At 41.2% G+C, this 20,090-nt stretch overlaps 1 protein-coding gene across 2 annotated transcripts in view; it reads right to left on the reverse strand.

Moving 5' to 3' along the window:
• Positions 1 to 349: 349 nt before the first annotated feature.
• LOC132815675 (ATP-dependent translocase ABCB1-like) overlaps positions 350 to 20,090 on the reverse strand; it is a 103,151-nt gene continuing 83,410 nt past the window's right edge. For both annotated transcript variants that reach the window (XM_060824707.1, XM_060824708.1), the window contains 5 exons: positions 17,170 to 17,326; positions 14,219 to 14,416; positions 13,114 to 13,320; positions 4,800 to 4,946; positions 350 to 3,461 (listed from right to left, as the gene is read on the reverse strand). In XM_060824707.1, coding sequence (XP_060680690.1) covers positions 3,264 to 3,461; positions 4,800 to 4,946; positions 13,114 to 13,320; positions 14,219 to 14,416; positions 17,170 to 17,326 — 907 coding nt within the window. In that variant the 3' untranslated portion in view covers positions 350 to 3,263. The remainder of the gene's footprint in view (positions 3,462 to 4,799; positions 4,947 to 13,113; positions 13,321 to 14,218; positions 14,417 to 17,169; positions 17,327 to 20,090) is intronic.

The following is a 20,090-nucleotide window of genomic DNA, read 5'->3' on the forward strand; positions in this document are numbered from 1 at the left end:
CATCGAATGAAGAAATTTAATCTCAGCAGAATAACCTGCTGAGATTCATTAGCTCATGAGACTCATGTACACAAAATACAATGACAGTACTGAAATTAAAATTCAAGAAATACCTCAAATCCGATCTCAGTTGACAAATTACTGACGTTAACATTTACCTGGACATGCAAATACTGCTGACATTGGTTAAAAGAGAAACTTTAACTGCAGAGGAAGATTACACAGTTCAGTTGCAGTGGAATCATCAAAAATCCAGTTTTGATTTAATAATTCCATATACAAATAGCTGTTCAGTTGACTACCAAATATCTTTATTCATCGGATATTGTTAGAATACATTCAAAGCTGTGGATTATTCATGCTTATCTTTATTCAATTATACTTATGTAATCATGACTGAAAAATTTCATAGGATTATCGCATTTGAAAGCAATGAAACAGACCATTTAACCCATTGACAGAAATATGCACATACTTTAGATCTATTAGATTTCTTCCAATCTTATGCTACTTATTCTATCCTTATTTTCAAATGCATTAATATTATTCATTACCAGTCTGTCTTAGCAGCTTTCACCTTCTTACCACTGTAACTAAACAACTTCTGTGTGAATTATTTTTAAAAATCAATGTTTTATTGTATTTATGATGCCTTGTTTCAAACTACCTCATGATACAACCTCCATGCTAATCCTATCAACCTTTTTCATAATTTAAAGGATTTTCCTACTGTTTTCTACAGAACAGACAGCATAATAGAACTGTGGTTGGCTCTGCTGCCTCACAATGCAAGGGACCTAGGTTCAATTCCACCCTGGAGTGACCTTTTGTGTCGATTTTGGATGTTCTCCCTATGTCTGCCAGATTCCATATCTTACATAAGGTATTCAATTGATCCAATTCAATTGATGTATCCAAAGTACCTTCACCATTAAAATGAAATGAGGCAGGCATAATAGGATGGAATCCCTTTAGTGTAGAAGCACTACAAGTTCACACCAACCCTCCAAAGAGCAACCCACCCAGACCCATTCCCCCTTGACTAATGTACCTAACCTACACATTCCTGAACACTACAGGCAATTTAGCATGGCCAATTCACCTAACCTGCACATCTTTGGATTGTGGGAGAAAACCCACACTGACACAGGGAAAACATGCAAACTCCACATAGACAGTCACCCAAGGCTGAAATTGAACCCAGGTACCTGGTGCTGTGAGGTAGCAATGCTAACGACTGAGCTACCATGCTGCTGACAAGTGCTTGAATACTTCATGTCTCCTTATAACTGCAATTGGTATCCGGGTCATTAATTCAGGGATGCCCAACCCACTATCCCTATTTCATGCATATAAAATTTCATCTGCCCTATGTGGCAGTAAGTGAAGTGTCTCTTTAATAAAGCCCCTAACCATAAAACCTTTGGGTTTTCACATTTCCTCCTACATTCTGAAGATGTACAGGTTAGGATGTTGTACGTGCTAAATTGCAGATGAGGTAAATATGGTGTAGTAGGATAGAGTGGGTAGAGGTTCTTCAGAGTTGGTGCAGACATGATTGGGCAAATGGCCTCGGTCTGCACTGTAGGGAATCTATGGCTCTAATATCCCTGATTGTTCAGTCTTTCTCTCTAGTTCTTTGTTCCAATATCTTGCCTTTTCTGTCTCGCACACACACACACACACACACACACACACAATACTGGACAATACCAGAGTATGGAAGGGTGCAGTTGGTGCAGTTGTCTACAAATCATGGGGCTGTAGACACATGGGTAGTGAAATTACATCAATTCTTGTCATCATTATCTCTGAAGTTGTTGGATCCTTTCCCAAGTCCAGTACACAATCTACACCTACTCTAAAGTAGAGGCCTACTAAAAGGTTAGTCCGGTTGGCTGGATTTCGAGATTACAATACAGATTAACACCAACAGCATTACTCAATTCCAACACCAGCTTAGGCTACCCCAAAGGTCCTGCCATTTCAATCTTGTTCATTAACTGAGTTATCACCTCCCATTGTCTCTCTGTAATGATGAAGGGCTTGTGCCCGAAATGTCGAATTTCCTATTCCTTGGATGCTGCCTAACCTGCTGTGCTTTAACCAGCAACACATTTTCAACTGTGATCTCCAGCATCTGCAGACCTCACTTTTTACCCTTTGAGACTATGGTGACTTTACGTGTACTATCATTGAGGACAAAATGACAAGGCAAAGTCCACAGCCCATGAAAAGAAAAAGAAGGGACAGCTCATACTAGACTTTGAAAATCAATTGAAAAGCAGAACTATTCCAAGACAATCAAAATTATTCACATTACAATAGTCAATAATAAAACAAGAAAAACAATTAAATTTTGTTATCCAGCACTGGTGCAAGTAAATTTCTCCACCAACCAGAATGATACACCCTTTGTTCAGAGCAAACCATGTATATTTTAAACATTCTGACTTTGTGTTGAGGGTGATATTCTGAATTGAGACTCATAGCTTCCATTTGCATGGTTTGGACTTCTTTTTTCTTTTGCCAACAAGGTGTGTGGTTGAGCTGCTCACAAAATGCAAAAATACATCTCCGCAGAAAGCCATAATGTGGTGCATGGGAACAAGTCAACACGCCAATTACTGAGCAGTACTTGTTTAAAAGTCACATATTTCTTTCTGTACTATTTGTGGTGATTTAGTTATTGATTGCTCTACTAGTTACACAAAATATATATTTGTGGTTTATTGCTAATAGCTCTTTCTCTCTGAGGCACTCAAAAGCACTCATGTCAATTTACATTCTTCTATGTCTAGAACATAGAAGATAGAACATTATAGCGCAGTACAGGCCCTCCAGCCCTCAATGTTGCTCTGAAACCCTTTCTCACTTTATTGTTGTCATTGTGGTAACTCCCCAGCAAGTGATATTTTTATTTACAGGCACCCCTAATTTTATTGAATGTATGATAACACAATTTCTACTGTATGTTGGAGAACTTTAACTCAAAACCAAATAGGCAACAACAATTATCTGCTATTTGAACCTCAGAGGAAAATTTTAATTAATATAAAAGAAAATCACATTTTTGCATAATATTTCATCAAATTGCACCATCACATGAAATCTTAAATCAAAGAGAATCTTCCAACTAAAATTTTAATTCTCAAAGTTAACATGTACAAATAAATTTCCTTGGAACCTGTGCAGTTACAATAGCAGAGTACCAAGTGAAACACACTCCAATGCCATTAGAAATCAGTTCGACAACATTCACATTAATGTTGAACTTGAGCATGGACAAGTGCATGATAAGCTCCTTCTTTACTAAGAAGTTGGCTATGAGTTCCCTTTTCCACAACTTTACCATTCTGTATCACAGCAATAACATCAGCATTTTGGATTGTTGACAGCCGGTGGGCAACGATAATGCAAGTTCGACCCTGCCTTGCCTTATCCAAGGCCTGCTGTACAATCTGTGAAAAGATAAAGAAAATAAATGCTCGGTTTGATATTCAAAATGGTAATGCAATTGTAGCAACAATGGCCACCTGTTAAGAGATTATCAATGTCAACCTGCTGGCTTTTTTAAAAAAATGCCTATCAGATTATCCAAAGTGCAGCCACTTCAGAATAATCAGATTTTTCACTCAAAGCATTTCTTGTGCACTTTAGACCTGGTAGGAGAAGGCCCAAAGCTACCAAAGACCTTTGGAGAAGTAGGACACCCTTTTAGAAATAGTCTCAGGACATTTAAGGGTGGTCTGGTGATGTTTGCAAGAAATAACTGCCCTTGACAGAAACAGGTGGGTTGTGGGACTGACAAAATTCATAAAATCATTGAAACTGGCAGGAGGGCTATCAAAAGGAGCTGTCAAAAAAGTTTCGACAGAGTTGTCAAAAAGGAAGTTGCCTAGTTGTAAAACCATTTAAAACTGTTCTAGTTAAATAGTTCAATATCATAGTAGGTGGCCTATCATTTCATATTTTAATTGACAATTCCAATTTGGTATAACTTCTTTGATGCTAGATTTTAAAATGGATTAAAGAAAGTTAAATAAACTGTCATGTATTTTGTAGACAGTTAGTTAATAGGCACAAAAGCACTTTATTTTCCCCATCTCAACATAAACCCTGATGTCTGTCCATGGAGGATATGGAGTAAATTAGCACAGTGGATGTAAAGACATGGGTGGTTTACAGAAAGAATGGGTGGTACGAATTGGTACAAAGTTGGTGCAGGGGCTTTAAAGAGCATGGGGAGAGTTGAGGGCGTAGCTTAACATGGAGGATATGAAGTGCTGTAGGCCTGGGTATTGAGAGTGAGGCTGGTATGGAGGTTATGAAATGGATAGGGATGAGTTGTGGGTATGAGATCACATATTACGGCATGGAAAGTGTGTGTTCAAGTTGAGAGATGAGTATTAGAGGGATGATCTATGTTGGATTGCTTTTTTGTCCCCTTGCCTTGAAGTGCCAGCACACTGATGTAGGCCTTCTACTCAGCCCTGCCCTGCACAAAGCAACCTCCAGAGGTTTTCTGGTGTCACCTGCAAGACTCTCAATTTTTATCCTCCTCAAATCGAAAACCTCAACTTCCATTATTTCAAGCTAGGTTTCTAGTACAGACTTCATGCTACTAACCAGGATCGAAAATTTAGTTCTAATATTGCAATGTCAGGTTCATTTACCATCAAGAACCAAGGTACCCTGAGGCTTGATTGATTTAAACTACATAAAATTTAATCTGTTCAAATATAAGTAAAATAATTACATGTTACCCAATGATACTGATGATAGATTAAGTTTATAACCTTTTCACTTTCAGTGTCCAGGGCAGATGTTGCTTCATCAAGGAGTAGGATCTTTGGTTTACGTATAAGGGCTCGTGCAATGGCTATCCTTTGTTTTTGACCACCAGAGAGTTGTGTGCCTTTATCTCCAACTCGGGTGTTGTACCCCTATCACAGAAGGAGATCCATTAAATTAACACAGTCAAGGACATTTGTAACCAATAGTTATTGACAATCTTTATCAAATGATCACAAGATCCCTACAGATGAAGGCAGCTATTTAGCCTAACTTAACCCATTCATGTTACATTCCCACACTGCTGGATCAGGGAAGCTTCTGTGACTGTCTGGGTGAGAGAGAAAAAAAACAATGTACTGCCAAATTGTGACAGAAAACTGTAGATATTGTTGAATTCTGACTTTCCAGCAATTTAATCAAGCTAATCCTCCAAAAACTAGGTTAGTGATGCCTGTATCACATTTTGTGGCAAAATTACCCATCTTAATAATTAATTTTTTGACTAATTGGTGAACAGATGAATAGAATAACACAAAGACAATGACATAGTGCATGTATCATTTGCCTTGTGTCCACTGAATACTGTGTCAGAATCGGTTTGCAGACGCATTCCTACCGATTAACCTGAAAACTGTTTTACCCTTAAAAGCAACGACTACACTTAATAGTTTATATTTTGCGACTGTAGGTCATCCCAAAGTGGCTTCTAATGAATGAAATTTCTTGGAATTGTATGACAGGGTTTTCCCTTCCTCAGGGTGATGGGAGAAATGGTGGGAAGAGCAAACAATGTAGCCAAGCTAACCGTCCCTTTCCTGCCTTCTCAGCAAACCGATTCTGGGTGCAAATGTCAATGGGCGACCTTCCTGAACAGTCACCAATTAAGGCACATAAAAATCCTAATTAAATAACAATACTAAATAAATAAGGGCCTCAATCCACCACTGAGATTACTACCTATCGTTTACTGGTGGTGGGTAATAAAAGGAAATAAAAATACCATGCATGATTTGGTGTTGGGGTGAAAAGACAGTGACTAGTGTGTCAGAGCATTTCTGGATATAAATTAAAGGAAATTGGGTAATTTTCTTCCATGTAAGGAAAGTGGCTATTCTGGGCCTGTTTCTGTGACCATGGGAATAAAGGCAAAACTCAATGAAAGTTTTGTTTTAAAAAGAATAGGGAAGTGGCTCCAAGGAAATGAGGTTGGCTTACCTGCAGCTTGGGAAGAAATTGGGGGCGGTTCTCTATTTACCCCTATCTGAGGGGTAATTGTGGGTATGAATGTGGCTGCAACACAGCCACCTTTTTTTACTGTAGTCTCCCCAAGGTGATCCACTCTGATGCCCCAAAATTCTTGCCCCCCCCAAAAAAACACAGCTTTATGCTGGTGCAGGCCTTTATTGTTGAACAGCAAGATCTCCACAGACTCTCTCCAACTCCCAGTGGATGCCTGACTATCAGGTGTCAATAGCTAAAGGCTGTGTGGAACTCGAAGGTGAACTTATTGTACCATGAAGCCTGCCACTCAGCATCATAGGGAATGATTTGTGCTCGATCTGATGGGATCTCTTGCTGGCGAGAAAGTTTGTCGCTGTGCCTACTGCTGTAATGTAGGAACGCAACAGCCAAATTGTACACAGAAAGCTTCATCTAATGTGAAAATAATCAGACTATCAATTATTTGTTTTGAATGAAGGATAAATATTAGCCAGGACCAAGGTCAGCAGGGATAACTGCCCCACTGTTCTTCAAAGGTGATGCCTTGGGAATCCTTACATGCACCCAAGAGGATTGACAAAGCCTTGACTTAGGGTCTCATCCAAAAAAAACAGTGGGTGGCATTTTCACCAATCCCTGAGTAACATGGAGAATGCAAGGCAGTTGGGAAACTATTAGGAGAGTGGAAACATTGGAGAAATGGAAGAAAAAGCCTGATTTTCTTTGCAAGGTTTCAATATCCATTGGGAATCTCACTGTGAGTGGCAAAGCCATGATTTGCATGCATTAACATCTCATGGTTATCAAATCTTGCCTCAGTTATATGCAGGTTACAGTTTTTCTGGTTAGTGGAGAGGAGCTAAACGACATTAACCATATTCTCTTAACCATATACTCAGCTTGGTCAGTGTTCACCAATATCTCAGGGAACACTCCATGGACAGTGACTGCTCACACTATCCATCCACAGAATTCAACACTGATCAAGCACAATCTCAGCACATTATCATCTCACACTTAAATATTGCACTTTGGAGTTTACTGATACCTTACTTTCCATTGCTGCTGCCTGGCTACTTGGTGCGCAAGGATAGAAACCCATCAAAACATGGTATACCTCAGAGTTTTTATCCTGCTTTCTTAGCACTCACTGACTTTGCACCTACATGGATGATCACTTCACCTGTTGTGCCTTACCTTGTAGCTTTGCTGGCTCATAGTACTTGCCTTACCTTGTCGTGTAGACCAAACCAGGCAACTTGTCATGTTTGCCAGCAATGATCAATTAAGGGGATGGACATATTGCTGAATGGCATTGTGCTACATTAATGTCATACCTGAACCAGCTTACACAGTAAATATAAGGAATGTACTTCAGTCAAGTGGCCATGTCTCAAGGATTAATGGAAGTAGTCCTCAGTCAAGTCTGGGGGTTTGTTGTTGGTCAGACAGTACTGCCACAGTTAGTCACAGGCATTTTCCAATATTAATTGTACAATGATCTGTTAGCCACTGGACCGTCAAGGTCAAGGGTTCTGCATCATTACCGTTCAGTCAGTCCTGTAAACCCAGTTCAACCAGTCCAGGGATTAGCAGTAAGTCAGTCAGGAAGCTGCACAATGATCAGTCAGGGTGTGATCTGACATTAGTTAGAGCTGACCGTCCAACTTAATTAAGGGGTTGGGTCATGGCCAGTCCAGGAGCTATGTTCAGTGAAAATCAAGGGATCGCTATCAGAGGCCAATGTGTGGTAAGAACTTTGGGGAAGCCAACTATGGAATTGGAAGCAGCAGCATACTAGGATGCAGAGGGGATAATAATTATGAATGGGAGTAACTCAACATATAAGGGTGGGAGACTGTAAAGCCGAGGAAAGCACAACAGTAAAGTGTTAAATAAAAGATTTGAGTGGGACTGTGGGAAAAGCTCAAACCTGATGGGCTTGGCAGCAAACCAAGGCAGAAAGGAACATGAAACTTTGAGGGGCCAGCTACACTGACAAGCTGAACCTGCAACTCACTCCATGGAGTGCTATCTGTTTTACCTTCCCTCCCCACATGAATTGCAAATGTGAAACAGAAATGAATGTTGGCTGCCAGCGCACTCAGAATGAATGGAGTAACTGTACTTTATTTGTGTGAGGAAGGGGCCTCAGTATATGAGAAATTTGATGGCCATCAAGGACAATGGCACTAATCAGGCACTCACACAGTACAGGTAAAAGGTACCTGGAATCAAAAGTGAGAAACCATGTCAATTAAAAACCCTGGCCACAAGTAGCCATGTCACTAATCATTACAAATTGCAAGTGGTGGGGGGAAGAATAAGAAAGAGAGAGAGTATGACTGAGTGAGTATGCATGTGTGTGTAAGAGAGTGAGAGACAGAGAGTGAGAGTGTGAGTGTGAGTGTGTGTGCAATCTTCTACATTATGTAGACCTAATCTATGTAGGATAATGTTTAAATGTATTCATGTGCATTGCAACTGCTGAATGACCACATAATAATTAGCTAAATTAAATTTATAATGAGTTGCTTTATCTTTGATTTTCCTCACAAGTGCTCTTTGGAACCAACCCCCCATGGATCCTGACACTGTAGCTGTTGCTATGTTTGTTCCACTGTGAACATCCACGGAAACTGATGAAGAACTCATGCATTTGGAAACCCAGAACTAGTTTCAGCCTCCAGCCAATCTGCAGCAGCCACATCGTGCAAAGTTTCCTTCAAAAGGTGCCTTCCTGATATGGAGAAAGTGCAGGAGTCCCATGGTCTTTCTCCTTTGGTGGAATATCCTTCAGATTAGAGAGGGGTTGTTGCACCACTGAATGAGGATGTCCCGGGACACCACACCAAGACTGCGTCATCTGCAGCAGCATTGGAGTTTCAGGAAGCAGTCAGAATGCCCAGTCTGTGTCCGCGATGCAACAACTTCTTCCAGTGGGGCCTCCGATGAGCTGCCAATGCTTATACAGGCCCGTGGCAGCACTGTCCAGATGAAGCACTCCTTGCATGGTTTACCTATGACAACTGAAATTTACAACCATAATATGTGATGGATGATGAAGATCTGAGAGAGCTACAGCATTGTTTAGTGTAAGAAAATGAGGATGTTCATCAGAAAGAGAATCACCTTCACTACCCGACAGTATAGCACCATCAACTGCAGGGACCATTATACAATTATCACTTGGTAAGCGCTTTCAATGGAACTGAGTTGGGTGAAGTCATCATTTACTCATTGTAAATATGTTAAAACAGCAAAGGAAAGCATCCCCTATTTAATCCCAACCATAAATACACCTTACAACTTTATTCTTTTGTTTTTCTTGTTGTTTCATAAATATTAGCTCCAGCAACCAATGGAAGCCTTCACAATATCTGATGCTCCCTCATTCAACCATGGCAATGTCTTATGTTTGTATGGGCAATCAGGAAAAATTAGCTATTCTCCAGACAGGGTTAAAACATGGTGGGCAATAAGGATGGGTACCTACTTGGGCACACCTTGAGTATCCTGAGAGATTTCTATATGAGGTGCCTCTTCTGCTGGATGCCTACTGGCATTACCTTGTCACTTTGTGAGAAAGGGGTTCACCTGGAGAAAGGTCGAAGTCTTCCATCCCTTCTGTCACCTTGTTATTGGTGTTGACCACCAACAGCAAAAGTGATGAAGTGCAGGTCTGCATGCATCTCCAGCAGCTAATGACCATTCTATTGGCTCTCCATGGCAGCCACTAACCAGTCTGCTAACGGGCCAGAGCCAGAATTATACAGACGATATTGGTGGATTCTTCCAACCTTTGCTCTAGCTTCCCTAGTATTAAGAAAAGGGTTACTGCTGCTCTTTTGTCAATTTGCTCATGTTGACAAAGGTATTAATGGCCAACACAATGCAATCCTCTCTGACCTGAGACTGAGCAGGGATGTGGACTCCAGCAGTCCACACGGTGCTAGTGAATTGGGCATTTCTTCCTTGGCTATCTACAGAGATGTGCCAGTAATATGCTCATAAAGGGCCAGTAAAATGCCCTCCCACCTCTAACCTAGCTCATGTACCCATCGAGATGTCAGTGTCTGAGTTGTGCAGGAGACATCCTCTCCTGTACATTCTCTTATGGGTGTGTGCCAAAAGGCACTGAGGTGATGGAAGTGGTGTTGGCAGGAAAGGCTGGTCTCTTCATCGTGGGGGCTGTGAGGGGAAAAGCAAGTTAGGGAATGGGTTGTGAAATGGGGTTTGAAACTCAGGTATGTTAAGAATACATTCACAATGCTGGTGTTGGGAAAGTAGCACAGGACTTGACAACAATTCTTGGTCAGCAAGGCATGAAGCTTTCCCCATCACCACATCAGCAATCATGGTCCTCTCATGGTAAGGTGAGAATTCTCTCTGCATAGCAGATGAGCAGTTGATTTTCAGGCAGCCCACTACCCATCCTTTTCCTCACTGCCCTCTGGTGTGCTATTACCTCCTGGGAAGAAACAAGCTCAGAATTTGAGTGAGATGAAAGTGACTGGTACAGCTGCTGCACTGAAGCAAGTTGAAGAAAGTTGGTGAGGTCTGAAGTCAACCAGGGTGTGCTAGATTAGATTACTTACATTGTGGAAACAGGCCCTTCGGCCCAACAAGTCCACACCAACACGCAATCCAACCAGACCCATTCCTCTACATTTACCTCTTCACCCAAGGCTACAGGCAATTTAGCATGGCCAATTCACCTAACCTGCACATTTTTTTTGGATTTTGGGAGGAAACCGGAGCACCCGGAGGAAACCCACGCAGACACGGGGAGAATGTGCAAAATCCACACAGAGAGTCGCCTGAGTTAGGAATTGAACCCGGGTCTCTGGTGCTGGAAGGCAGCATTGCTAACCACTGTGCCTCCATGCTAGGTTAGTGATTTTGGGGGAATGGAGTGTGTTTGAGGGAAGATGCTACATCTAACAATGGGAGTGGCCAATCATGAACCTTGGTGGGCACAGTAGTGGAGTTACGAGTGAATGTGAATTTCTAAGAGAGAAGATGATGACATATAACCTTGTGGAGTGCAGAAAATCATTAACCTTCTCCTTGCAAAGCTGAGCAATCCTTACCATGGACACCACATTGACCCAGGTGACAAATTCAGACCAGACTGGGAGGTTCTGCTGCTCTGCTCTCCTCTGGCAGATGTGAGGAAAGATGACATCCTTCCTGTCCACTATTCCATCCAGCAGGATCTCTAGGTTCCCATCAGCAAACTGGGGTGCCAATATTTCTCTATTGGCTTTTTCTGGTGTGATGGTTCACAAATGTGAACCATGAAAGGCTATTTCTGGCTTGCAGCATTCCAACCAGTGCTCAGCGGGAGTTTAAGTGTGACACTGGTGGCAGAAACCGCAGACCATCCTCGCAGCTGAACATACTTGCATTATTGTTCGGTACAAGATGGCATGAGAACACCTCTGTGGAAGTGTGGTGCACGCTTAAGGTGAGCGTCACATAATCACATGAGAGCTCATGGAGAGAAACCTTCTATGCCCATCACTGAAATCAACATTAGGCTAAATTTTGGAAAAAACTCATTCCATTATCTCCAACAGAGAATCACATCGTCAGTCCAAGTATCAATCCAGACTGCCACCCTCAAAGCCAAAGGTGGAATTTGAACACAAACCCTTTAGACTTTGAATCCAGTTGCTACCATTTGAACCATAGCTTTCTGCCAGCGTGAGCTGACAGTGACCACCTTTGACATCAAAGCAGAATTTGAGCAAAACTCAAGTCAATAGGAATTGGGGAAAGCTCATAGGTGGTTGAGTCATACCTAGCACAAGGGAAACTGGCTGTTTTAGTTTAAGTCCAATTATGTCAGCCCCTTCAGAGGAGTTTATCGGGGAAGTGCCCCCGGACCAACCACTTTCGGCTGCTTCATGAATGACCTTCCTTCTTTTATAAGGTCAGAAGTAGAAATGTTTGCTGATGATTAGACAATGTTCAAAACCATTTATGACCTCAGGTGCTGAAGCAATCCATGTCCATTTGTAGCCAGAACAGGACAACATTCAGGCTTGGGTTGATAAGTGGCAAGTAACATTTGTGCCAGGTAATGACCACTTCCAACAAGGGAGGATCTAATCATTGCCCCTTGATGTTCAATTGTGTTACATCACGTAATCTCCCACTATCAACATCCTGGGGATTAGCACTGAGGAGAAACTAAACTGGATCATTTACATAGATAGTGTTGCAACAAGAACAGGTGAGGAATTCTGCAGCAAGTAATTCACCCCGAGTCCTCAATGCCTGCCCACCTTCCACAAGGTAAAAGCCAGGACTGTGATGGAATACTCTGTACTTGGCTTGATGGTTGCAACTCCAATACCAGTCAAGAAGCATCAAGGAGAAAGCAGCCCACTTGTTTGGCATCCCATCTACCAACTTTAACTTCCAATCTCTGCCACAGATGCTGTACTAACTCAAGCCTCCTTTGAGGCACCTTCCAACTTGTCAGCACTACCAGGTGGAAGGGCAAGTGGAACATATGCAGAGACACACCATTACTTGCAAGTTCTCCTCCAAGCCACACTGCATTTTGACATGGATCTTCATTGTCATTTCTTCTCTCCTGTTCCAAAAACCAGGAACTTCCTACGTAACAGCACTGTGGGTCTGCCTGCAGCCAAAGGCACTTAAAGAAAGCAGCTCCCAATTACCTTCTCTTGCATAAAGTGATGCACAATAGATGCTGACCCTGGTCAATAACAACATCTCAAAAATAAATACAAAAACCTCTCTTTTAATCAAGTCAAATAAATAATTTATAACACTTTCATCCATCTGTTTTCAAAAAGGCATGTAATAATGAGTCTGTATCCATTAAACAACAGAAATACATTTATGCTAGTAATTCTCTTACTATAAAATACTCATTTGGTAGCACAAAACTTCAGGCACTTACAAATTCTATTGTTTAGATTTAATCTCTTAATTATGTACATATACTTGTGTATACTTGCACAGAAAATTATTTAATATGTAGAAGTGTATTAAAATATTAAAGATTTTGTGCCTGCCCCATCATTAAAAAGACAACCAATGTAAATATGGACTTACTTCAGTTAAGCTTTGTATGAAACTGTGAATATTAGCTGTTTTTGCAACCTCTTCAATCTCTTCCTGAGTTACAGTTTTGCTGTTGTCACCATATTGTATATTTTCAGCAATGCTACAGTCAAAGAGTATGGGCTCCTGGGATACGATTCCAATCTGTTGTCTCAGCCATGACAAGGAAAGACATTTTACATCTTTCCCATCGGCCAACTGGAAAACACAATGATATGATGCAGTGAATTCAAACTATGCATGCTGAAAAAGTGCATGCAATATTTTGTTGATTGCTATATACATAACTAATTTATTCTAAGAGTAGTTTTAATCCACACTTTCTTCCAAAATGATTTCATCTTGCATAATAGCATGATATAATGTACTGTAGTCAATAAAAACTATGAAATGTACAAATACAAGCATCATATCATCATTATTTCTTGAAGACTGGGATTTGTTTCCAGGAGAACAGCACTTTCCATTTCTCTGTTCAACGTGCCATGTTTCATTTATAGGTGCAGACAGGTTACTTGATTATAAGTTTGTATATCTTGAATGGTTAGTATCAGTGAGTGAGAACTCTGGATGAATACAAGAATTGCACTCGCACTGATGGAAAGAATAAACAGGATATAACAAGCCAACAACATTTCAGTTAAAAATACTGTGAAGTCAGAGATGTATTCTTGTTATAAGGATGGGAAAGCTGGTGCATTCGAAAGGTTGACAGCAGCAGATGCTGACAGCTGATGAGCTCATGAGAAGGATACGGTGACATTGTGTGAATCACCAGCCTATCTTCTAAACACATAGCTTGGACAAGAGTCACCTTTTATTCAAAAGGTTCAGAAGTGATAACTGCGATGATTTTAACTGCTGGATGGACTGTTTCATGGACTTACCGGCAAAGGTACATAGATTAATCAGCCAAAGAGGACCAAGGAGGCACTGGATAGACAATGTCAAGATTAATTTGCTAATGAAAGGGATAAAAGTGACTGAAGCAAAGAGGTCAGTTCAGAAGTAATGACCATGAAGTGAATTCACTTGATGTTCAACATTCCTGCTGAGCTGATGAATGACAATTTAAGTTTTATGAATTGACTCTTACCACTTGTCCATCTACAGCATCATAAAATCTCTCAAGTAGCTGAATCGATGTGCTCTTTCCACATCCACTGCTTCCAACAAGTGCCAGAGATTGGCCTTTATTAACTTGGACATTCAGACCTTTCAGGACCTGTATGTCTGGTCGTGTAGGGTATGCAAATTTCACATTGCAGAACTCAATGTTCCCTTCAAACTTGCTCTGCAAAAGGAGAAAGGTTGCAATAGTTATGATAATTAAATAGAGATGAAATGCTATTATTGAACAATCAATGACATTGCTAACTTTAATAGACAACTGAATCTTTAATAGTTCATTTACATAAGACATTATATGGTTATAAAAGCAAAACAGAAATAATAGAAATACTCAAAGTCAGGCAGCATCTGTGGAGAGGAAAACAGAGCTAATGGTTCAGGCCTGTGACCTTTCATGAGAACCCCAAGAAAAGTTTCACATGTATAGGTTTTGAGTATGCAAAAAGGGGAGAGTAGGAAGAAAAGAAAAAGAAAATATTCTTTGATAGGGCAGGAGAGTTATCGAATATAGCAATTAAATCAAAGACGAGAGCCAAAGACATGGGACCAGTAAAGAAACTATAGAGGTGTCCAGCTGAGGTGTCAATGGCAAAATAGTAGCTATGTGAAAGTCTACCTTGTCCATCTTATACATTGCAGGCAAGGATGCCCGGAGGCATGGTACATTGGGGAAACTGAGCAAAGGCTACGACAACGGATGAATGGGCACCGCACAACAATCAATAGACAGGAGGGTTCCCTCCCAGTTGGGGAACACCTCAGTGGTGCAGGACATTCAGCCTTGGACCTTCGGATGACCATCCTCCAAGGTGGACTTCGGGACAGGCAGCAGAGGAAAGTGGCCGAGCAGAGGCTGAAAGCTAAGTTTGTTACCCATAGGGAGGGCCTCAACCGGGACCTTGGGTTCATGTCACATTACAGGTGATCACCATTGCACTACATGCACACACAGATATTCCTAACACACACTCTCTCACATACACATGGACACAGGTACACAGACGCGCACACAGACACCCACACACACCCTTATAGACACACACACACTCCCAGACTCACACATGCACCCCCTCACAGACTTAAGGCGCTCTGCACTCACTACACACACACACACACACACACACACACACACACACACACACACACACACACACACACACACACACACACACACACACACATTCTCACACTCACAACCCCCACCCCAGACAGACATACATACACAAAGACCCACATGCACACATATATTTTGTGGGGTGAATTTGTACTTGCAGAGTTACGTTGCACTTTGCTCAAAAACAGTATATATTCATGTAGAACTCTGAGCTCAAAAACTGCATGAATTTATGTAAAACTCTGTTATCTCACTTTTTAGATTAAAATCAATCTAAGCATCAGGTCATAGACAGAGAACACAGGGGGCTAACACCTTCAACATACTGTCTCGCTATCACCATTGTTAACAGCTAACCTGAGAATGCAACTTTAAAAAAAAGGTTATGTGATTTACACATGAAAGAAGTGAAACTATCACTGTATTCTAACAGATGAAAGGCTTAATTTACAATCAATTTTTCAATGTATAATTTCAGTTACATCACACTGCAAATTTTTGCTCTAAATCCTGTGTTACGATAGAGCCCTCCACTATCACCTGATGAAGGAGCGTCATTCCGAAAGCTAGTGTGCTTCCAATTAAACCTGTTGGACTATAACCTGGTGTTGTGTGATTTTTAACTTTGTACACCCCAGTCCAACACCGGCATCTCCAAATCATTTTTCCAAGTAGTTAACTAATGAAGTCAGTGGACCTGAAGTGTTAACTCTGCTTTCTTCCCACAGATGCTGCCAGAACTGCTGAGCTTCTCCAGCAATTTCTGCATTTTTGTTTTGTTTCAGCTCTCCAGCATCCACAGTTCTTTGCTTTATTTACATAGTGTTTTGCTAGATGTAGAAGAGGCAGGGAATGCACCTGGAGGTGAAAGATCAAGTTGCCAGGCATGTGTTTGTTGAACGCAGATGAGTATCTGAAGTGTGAGATTGAGCAGAAGTCAATGGGAAGGCAAAGTTAATTCCACTGAGTTGTGCCATTAAGGAGACATGGATACTTGCATGTTAGGTTCTTACCACTTGATGGCAAGAACATTCTCCTCAAGGCGAGTCAGAGTCTTAACCATTAAAGTTTCACTCTCCTGAATGAGTTAGTACATTATTCTCCCTTCTTTTGGCAGCAGAAATCCATGCCCAGAGTCTCTCCAATAGAAAGAGTGGAGGTATTCTGCAGAAAGTCTATGTTTAACATTTCCAAAATTGAGGAAACCATATTGTGAGCAGCAAATACCGGACAGAGTATTCAGCCTTTTGGATGGTGAGAAAGGAGGATGTAAAATGAAGATGTTATATTTTCTGTGCTTGCATAGAAAAGTACTGTAGGAAAGGAAGGTGCTGTAGGGAGCGGGAATGAAATGGACCAGGGTATCACAGAGAGAAAACTGTCGCTTTGGCAAGGGAAGATGTCTTCTGCTGGTGGCTTCTCACTGGAGCTGGAAAAAATTGGCAGAGGATAATCTGTTGAATAGAGATGCTGCTGTGGGGTAAGATGAGGAAAAGATTAATCTTGTCATGGTTCTGGGAAAGATAGCGGTGATGCAGGGATGACAGCAGAATTGTTAGTATGGAAAAAGTGACAGAGATGGAGAAACTGGGAAAACAGTTAAGTGGGATGCAGGAAGTACAATTCTCTAGTTAGCTGTGGTGGTCCACGGATTTCCAGTGAGTGTTAGTTAATAATAAAATTACTGTTAGAGGTGAAGATAGAATTCCAAGAATGCACCATGAAAATTGTAGAATTAATTAACATGCATATAACATGCTTATTGAAATAATTTTTGGTTAATGCAATTGCTTGCTACTTACCAGTTTTTCTCCTCCTTCATCGTAAGTTTCAATAAGTGGCTTCCTTTCTAAAAGACGGAATATCTTTTGTGCTGAGATTTTAGCTTTGGTATAGTCTGGTGCAAAAGTTGAAGCTTGTCCCAACTGCATAGCAGTAAATACAATGACAGCAAAAACCCTAATATTATTTAAAAACAGATTTTAGAAATAGTTTTATTCTCTTTAGTATTTTGGAAAAGCATGCTTGCAATGAAATAACTTCACCAGAATTGGGCAAACTATTCAATCGTTGCTTTTTTTTTGCCGATTTCTAATTTTTTAACATAGCATCCCTTGTGGAAATAAACGTGTGTGATTTGTCTCTGCAATAATTCAAATAAAGACATCATGTACAAAGAGCTGAAAATGTGTTGCTGGAAAAGCGCAGCAGGTCAGGCAGCATCCAAGGAACAGGAGATTCGATGTTTCGGGCAAAAGCCCTTCTTCAGGAATGAGGGCTTATGAAGAAGGGCTTACGCCCGAAACGTCGATTCTCCTGCTCCTTGGATGCTGCCTGACCTGCTGCGCTTCTGCAGCAACACATTTTCAGCTCTGATCTCCAGCATCTGCAGTCCTCACTTTGTCCATCATGTACAAAGACACTTGTCTGAAATATTCTGACCTGGTTGCAATCCCTATTTCTAAACCAGATTAGACCAAGTGTTGCCCATTTCTAACAATTTTGGTTGGATTTCTGATGCAAGATTGATCACAACAGGAGTAGTCCAGCAGTCCATACAGGCAGCATTCCAGTGGGCTGGTGCAAAGATCATTGTTATAAAAATAGCTGCCAAAATCTATTCTTTCTGGTCACAGATGAGAACCAGGAGCTGAGAGGCAGCCACTCTCACACAAGTTCAGTGATGACGGAGCAGTAATATACATTGGAGGAAGTGCAACACCCACCCCTTTTGTTTAGACAAGCAGAGAGGAATGAATTTTGCAAGATTTGAACCTTCACTTCGACATCACAAAGGGAATTTTCACCCACCATCTTACTCACTCAGTCATGATCACAAGTATCACAGGGTAGCACATGGATAAGTAATGGGGTAGCATGACAGGCGGATTAAATAATGGATGTCAAGTGGTTGAGGGGGTTAGTGTACCAGGGGTGTAAGGGTGTAGGGTGCCTTGGTGGGTGAGGGAAAGGGGTGCCAAGTATGTCGGTTGACAGGTGAATGAGGGGATAGGGTTATGGAGATATAAGTAGTATGGATGGCAGCCAGACGCACATGGGTAGAGTCCAAGGGCTAGGTGCAGAGTGGATAATGGCTCAACTGCATGGATCCTAAGAGAGTAGGGTGCCAGGTGTGTAAGGGATAGGGTGTTAGCCAGGTGGGTGAGAAGGTTTGGGTAGCAGATTGGTGGAGAATACAGGTAGCAGTTAAGTGGGTGATTTGATTATGGTGGGTCAGTTGTCAGGGGTTGGCAGGACTGACATCCATTTATCAGGAGGGGCCTGGGGGCTGCAAGATAAGTGAGGAGGTGGGTGAAGTTGGACTGCATTAGGGAATACGGTCAAATGCCCGTGGGTTGTGTGTTGGCTTTATAGCAAAGGTTTAGTCATGTGGGAAAATCAGGTGCCAGTGGTTGGAGTATTCCTTGATGTAGAATGGAGTCACATCTCCAGTGTGGGAAGTTGAGGGTCCCAAATGTTGGTCAGTACCTCAACGGAACTTTAAGCCTGACAGGTAATTATGTATAAACAGTGTACTAGGATTGGCATGAGATCCGAACACATATCATTCAGATATGTATGGTCTGTGCCATCATAATAACTGGGACAAAGAAAACAAAACACAAAATTCCCAAAAATCTGATATTTCTTTGCAGGGAAAAGTCATTTATTTCTTGCCTCAGGAATCGGAGTTTGGAGCATAATTCAAATAAACCAGAGTTGCTCCCATTCCAAATTCCAGCCGAAATAACTATTAGCAGCTCATAAGAACATAAAAAATAGAGTAGGCCATCTGGCCATTGAGCCTACTCCACATTCAATTAAATCATGGCTGATCTTTTCATGGACTTAACCTTAATTCCTTTATTGTTCAAAAAACTATCTTTGTCTTAAAAGCATTGAAAGAGATAGTCTCAACTGCTTCCCTGGGCAGCAAATTCCACAGATTCACAATCCTTTAGGTGAAGAAGTTCTCCCTCAACTCAGTCCTAAATCTGCTCCCCCTTATTTTGAGGCTATGCCTCCTAGTTCTAGTTTCATCTGCCTGTAGAAACAACCTCCCTGCTTCTATCTTATCTATTTCCTTCATATTTCTAGATGTTTCTATAAGATCCCTCCCTCATTCTTCTAAATTCCAAAGAGTATAATCCCAGTCTACTCAACCTCTCCTTATTAGCCAAGCCTCTCAATTTCAGAATCAATGTAGTGAACCTCCTCAGTTTCCCCTCCAGTGTCAGTACATCCTTTTTCAAGTAAGGAGACTAAAACCGTACACAGTACTCCTGGTGTGGTTCATCACAAATTGGTCACTGTTCACAAATGAGAATCAATGTTGCCTCAGAAATCCCACCACTCAGACCAGACTGTATCAGACTGTTAAAAATTAAATGAAAGTAATGAAAGCAAAGTTGATTAACTGCATAGCTTGTCAAAAGAGGGATTGCTTGAACACACAGGCTTTAATTGCTCACTAACACAGCCTGAAAAATTAGACTTAATTTCCGCTTTTAGACACATTCTAAGAAAGGAGTCTGCAAGTGAATACTTGGCCATTCAACTTGAACATTGTTCTGGTAGCTTATCACACTACTCTTGCCACTATTCACACCATCCAGTTAAACAGCCCCTTCATTCATTTCCTAGATATTATATCCTAATCAACAAAAATATTGAAGGAATGTTATATAAAGCCCTAAACTGTTGTATGGGAGAACACAGCAGT

This window comes from Hemiscyllium ocellatum, chromosome 5, assembly GCF_020745735.1.
Source record: "Hemiscyllium ocellatum isolate sHemOce1 chromosome 5, sHemOce1.pat.X.cur, whole genome shotgun sequence".
Classification (NCBI taxonomy): domain Eukaryota; kingdom Metazoa; phylum Chordata; class Chondrichthyes; order Orectolobiformes; family Hemiscylliidae; genus Hemiscyllium; species Hemiscyllium ocellatum.